Source organism: Triticum dicoccoides, unplaced genomic scaffold, assembly GCF_002162155.2.
Source record: "Triticum dicoccoides isolate Atlit2015 ecotype Zavitan unplaced genomic scaffold, WEW_v2.0 scaffold190532, whole genome shotgun sequence".
NCBI classification, from domain to species: Eukaryota; Viridiplantae; Streptophyta; class Magnoliopsida; order Poales; family Poaceae; genus Triticum; species Triticum dicoccoides.
The window spans coordinates 1-3,556 of record NW_021230076.1 but is presented as its reverse complement, the minus strand read 5'-3'; the positions used below and the strand labels follow the sequence as shown (position 1 = coordinate 3,556).

The window sequence follows — 3,556 nt, the reverse complement described above, 5'->3', positions numbered from 1 at the left end:
ATCCATTCCCGTCGCCGCCATTGCCCCCGCCCCGTTCTCCCCGATTCAGACCACATCATCCCACCATAGCTCACCGCCGGGCCTCCTCCTTCCCTCCTCGCAGATCCAGAGCACAAATCCAAACAGCACACCATTCGCCTGTTGGCTTCCCCCGTCCCTTCCCCTCATGTGCGCGACCTCGTCGTCATCGTCGGCTCGGAGATCTCGCCTTCCCGCCGGCAGCAGCCATGGACGCCGTCGACTCCATGGTGGACCCCCTCCGCGAGTTTGCCAAGGACAGCGTCCGCCTCGTCAAGCGTTGCCACAAGCCCGACCGCAAGGGTAAGGACCGCCACAAGCTCGCCCGCTCTCCTCGTCTCGGATCCGGTTTGTTTCCATCCAGATCTGACGCTGATTTGGCGCGCAGAGTTCACCAAGGTGGCGGCGCGGACGACGATCGGGTTCGTCGTCATGGGGTTCGTCGGCTTCTTCGTCAAGCTCATCTTCATCCCCATCAACAACATCATCGTCGGCTCCGGCTAGGTATGCCCGCGTCTCCTCCAATCCCGTCTCCCTCCTGCTTGCACGGTTTAGTTGGACTTGGGTCCTGTTTCGCGGTGTGATCTGTTGGATCTGCTGTGCGTGCGCCTGCCACCGTGGACTTTGCGGCTGCGGCCGTGCGGAATTGGGTGCTGTGGGCTTCGGTACTTGGAACATGTTGAATTTTAGCACATCATCTTAGGACAGTCCTGCGATCTGAGCAATATTAGTAAGTTACTAGAGTAGATTTTAGTAGATCCTTTTGTCCTCCAAATAAACCTGCCAATTTCCTAGTTTGATAGGAGAATTCGGATGAGTTAAGGGTAATCAGCTGTGGAGAATTGGGGGTTGACTGTTGACTTCAAGTTTGTTTCACCGTGTAATTTGTTTGACAAGTGCGACCAAGACAAATTGGAATTCTGAATGAATTATTTATCACAAGTAATCGGTTGTTTTTACTTTATGAGTTATGTTTTGATTTGATAGTACTATCCTGAAATTCAATCACCTTTGGTCTGAATATTGGTCTCGGCAACTCGAAACAGTAGCTGTTTTGAGGAACTAGCTGTAATGATCATTGCAATTTCTTGCTCAGAAATCTCGACTATGATAATGTGAATTCAGATGATGCAACTTTAGTTTGTAACAACCTGATCCATCTCGGATGACTGTACTTGATTCCTTCATATACTTACTGTTTTCTGTACTTGGCTGATGTGCGCATCCTTGATCTTTTTCTTGATGGTTATTTGGGAATCATGATTGTGTTCTAGATAAATGGCATATTGAAACCTTCTGAATGTATAGCATATTAATTTGGAGCAGAAAAACATGGGCTGGCTGTGCCATTTTCCCTTTTTACCTATGGCATTACCTCATTTTTGCGCTTATTTTCTCATTTGTGAACTTCCTGTTCTCATGTGAATATAAGAAGTGTGCTGATGGCCCCTTCCGTTTCACCACAGGCTGGAGAACTACATGATGCGGGGATAGTTCGGTGCCGGCAGTTGAGCCTGCGGTGTGTTGAATTAGGCGCCAAAAGTTTGTTCTGGAGTTGTTGTTAAAGACCTGTTTTGTGAGAAATTGTCACCAGCTTAATCTTCGTAATGAGTATAGATCTTAAAGTAGCGTCTCCTCCGATCCCGTCTCCCTCTTGCTTGCACGGTTTAGTTAGACTTGGTTCCTGTTGTCTCGTGCTGTGATCTGTTGGATCTGCGGTGTGCGCGCTTGCCCCCGGGGATTTTGCGGCTGCAGGCCTGCGAAATTGAGTTCCGTTGACATTCGGCTTTTGAATATGTTGGGTTTTAGCACATCTTCTTAGGAAATTCGTGCTCTGAGCAATATTTAGTATATAAGTTAGATTTTAGTAGATCCTGCTAATTTCCTAGTTTGTTAGGAGAATTGGGATGAATTCAGGGTAGTCAGCTGTGGGGAACTGGGGGTTGACTCTTGACTTTTAAGTTCGTTTCAGTGTAATTTATCTGACAAGTGCGACCAGACAAATTGACATTCTGAATGGATTGTTTGTCACAAGTAATAAGTTGTTTTTACTTCACGCATGGCCAGCTTAATATAGCAGTGTCGCGTGTGACCTCAAAAAGGCTTTGAAAATCCTGATTGAAAATGAAGATGGTACTACTGATTCTCAGACCAGGAACATTGTGTTTCCTGAGCTCTTCCAATCCATTTCTTAGAATCCATGCTGGTGGTGTCTTCTACAATATGTGCATTATTCTATTTACCATGTTAGCTATGGCCGACCAGTCTGTTCTATCTGTTTCATGTGGTCGTCCGATATGTGTGGTGCCAACTGCCATTTCTTTGCTAGCTGATGTCAATAGTCTTTTGGTTCATACAGCTTGGCGCCATCGCCGTGCCCTGCGTCAACGTCACGATCAGCTTCACGGATCGCCTTCTTCACGGTACGCACGCACACATTTCTGAAATCCACAGTCAACAGTTTGGTGTACGCGCTGACTACTGAATCATGAGACATGCGTGTGGTTGTGCTTGTACAAAGGTTGGTCAAAGAGGGCTGCAGTTCATGCTGTTCCTGCTGTCCCTGTTCGTGTTCCTCTTCGGTACCTCCTAGTTCATCTTCGACCTCATCCTGGTGAGATTTCCATCCAACCCTCCCCGTCCCCATGGTGCTCTTTCTAGTTAGTACTCGTCCGAGAGAGTTGCTTGGAGTAACTATACTCAAGATGCAGTCGCAGTAGAATTAGTTGCTTGGAGTATTTAACAAGACCGAACAAGATTTAACTTGTCAAGATTTAACAATATTTCTTAGTAAAGCTGAGTAGAGTATATATTCTGAACATGAAAGCATAAATATTCTCAGCATAAGTACATGATTAGGAGTATCATGCTTCTGAATATCTCCAAGCTGGATATTTCCATTAAACATGTTTCTGAATACCTCCCATATATATTTCCGTTAGTCTGCTTAGTGCATCATTAAGATTATAAGCATCATTTTCATTGAATCCTGGTTACATCATTAAAATTGGTATCCCTTCCTACCTCTCCTTTTGGATTCACATGATTTTGCCTCATGGATTGATGGATGTGTCTGTAATTGTAAAGTCTGGTCCTCATTTACTTTCTATAATTTATTGCATGCTTGATGAGGCTATGTCAAGTGTCTAAATTTTGAATGCATGCGCTAAGGCATTTTTGAGCACTTCGCGTTGATTGGGCATTTAGCTCCTGTAATGTTCTTGAAGTTCATTGTTATATACTTCTTGTTGTAGGATGGCAAGTTGTCGCAGCTGGAGCAAGTCTCACAAAAGAGAGCAATGAAGTACATTGTACTCTCCTGTTATATACTTCTTGTTGTAGGATGGCAAGTTGTAGGATGTGCCATAATTGTCTTATTGCATATTCCTTTTGTTCCTTCTATATTCCTGTGTAATGAAATGTATTCCTGAGATGATTTGTTATGTAAACCTGATGTGATGCGATGGATGATTTGAATTTCATATGGAGTTTTCCTGATTTGAATATGAAATAATTTTGGATGTACGTGTGTGTAACT

General features: G+C 44.5%; 1 protein-coding gene across 1 annotated transcript; it reads left to right on the top strand.

Annotated features, from left to right (window-relative positions):
- The first annotated feature begins 182 nt into the window (after window positions 1–182).
- LOC119344884 (protein transport protein Sec61 subunit gamma-like) lies at window positions 183–531 on the top strand. The gene is made up of 2 exons (XM_037615179.1): window positions 183–321; window positions 407–531. The coding sequence occupies exons 1-2, from the start codon at window positions 228–230 to the stop codon at window positions 520–522; spliced, it is 210 nt and encodes a 69-aa protein (XP_037471076.1). The 5' UTR covers window positions 183–227; the 3' UTR covers window positions 523–531.
- Window positions 532–3,556: the final 3,025 nt, after the last annotated feature.

Bases quoted from the DNA above. Each gene is read 5' to 3' on its own strand.
- LOC119344884 (XM_037615179.1), top strand. From the start codon at position 228: ATGGACGCCGTCGACTCCATGGTGGACCCCCTCCGCGAGTTTGCCAAG. The intron at 322-406 runs GTAAGGACCGCC...TTTGGCGCGCAG, and splicing joins CCACAAGCCCGACCGCAAGG to AGTTCACCAAGGTGGCGGCG.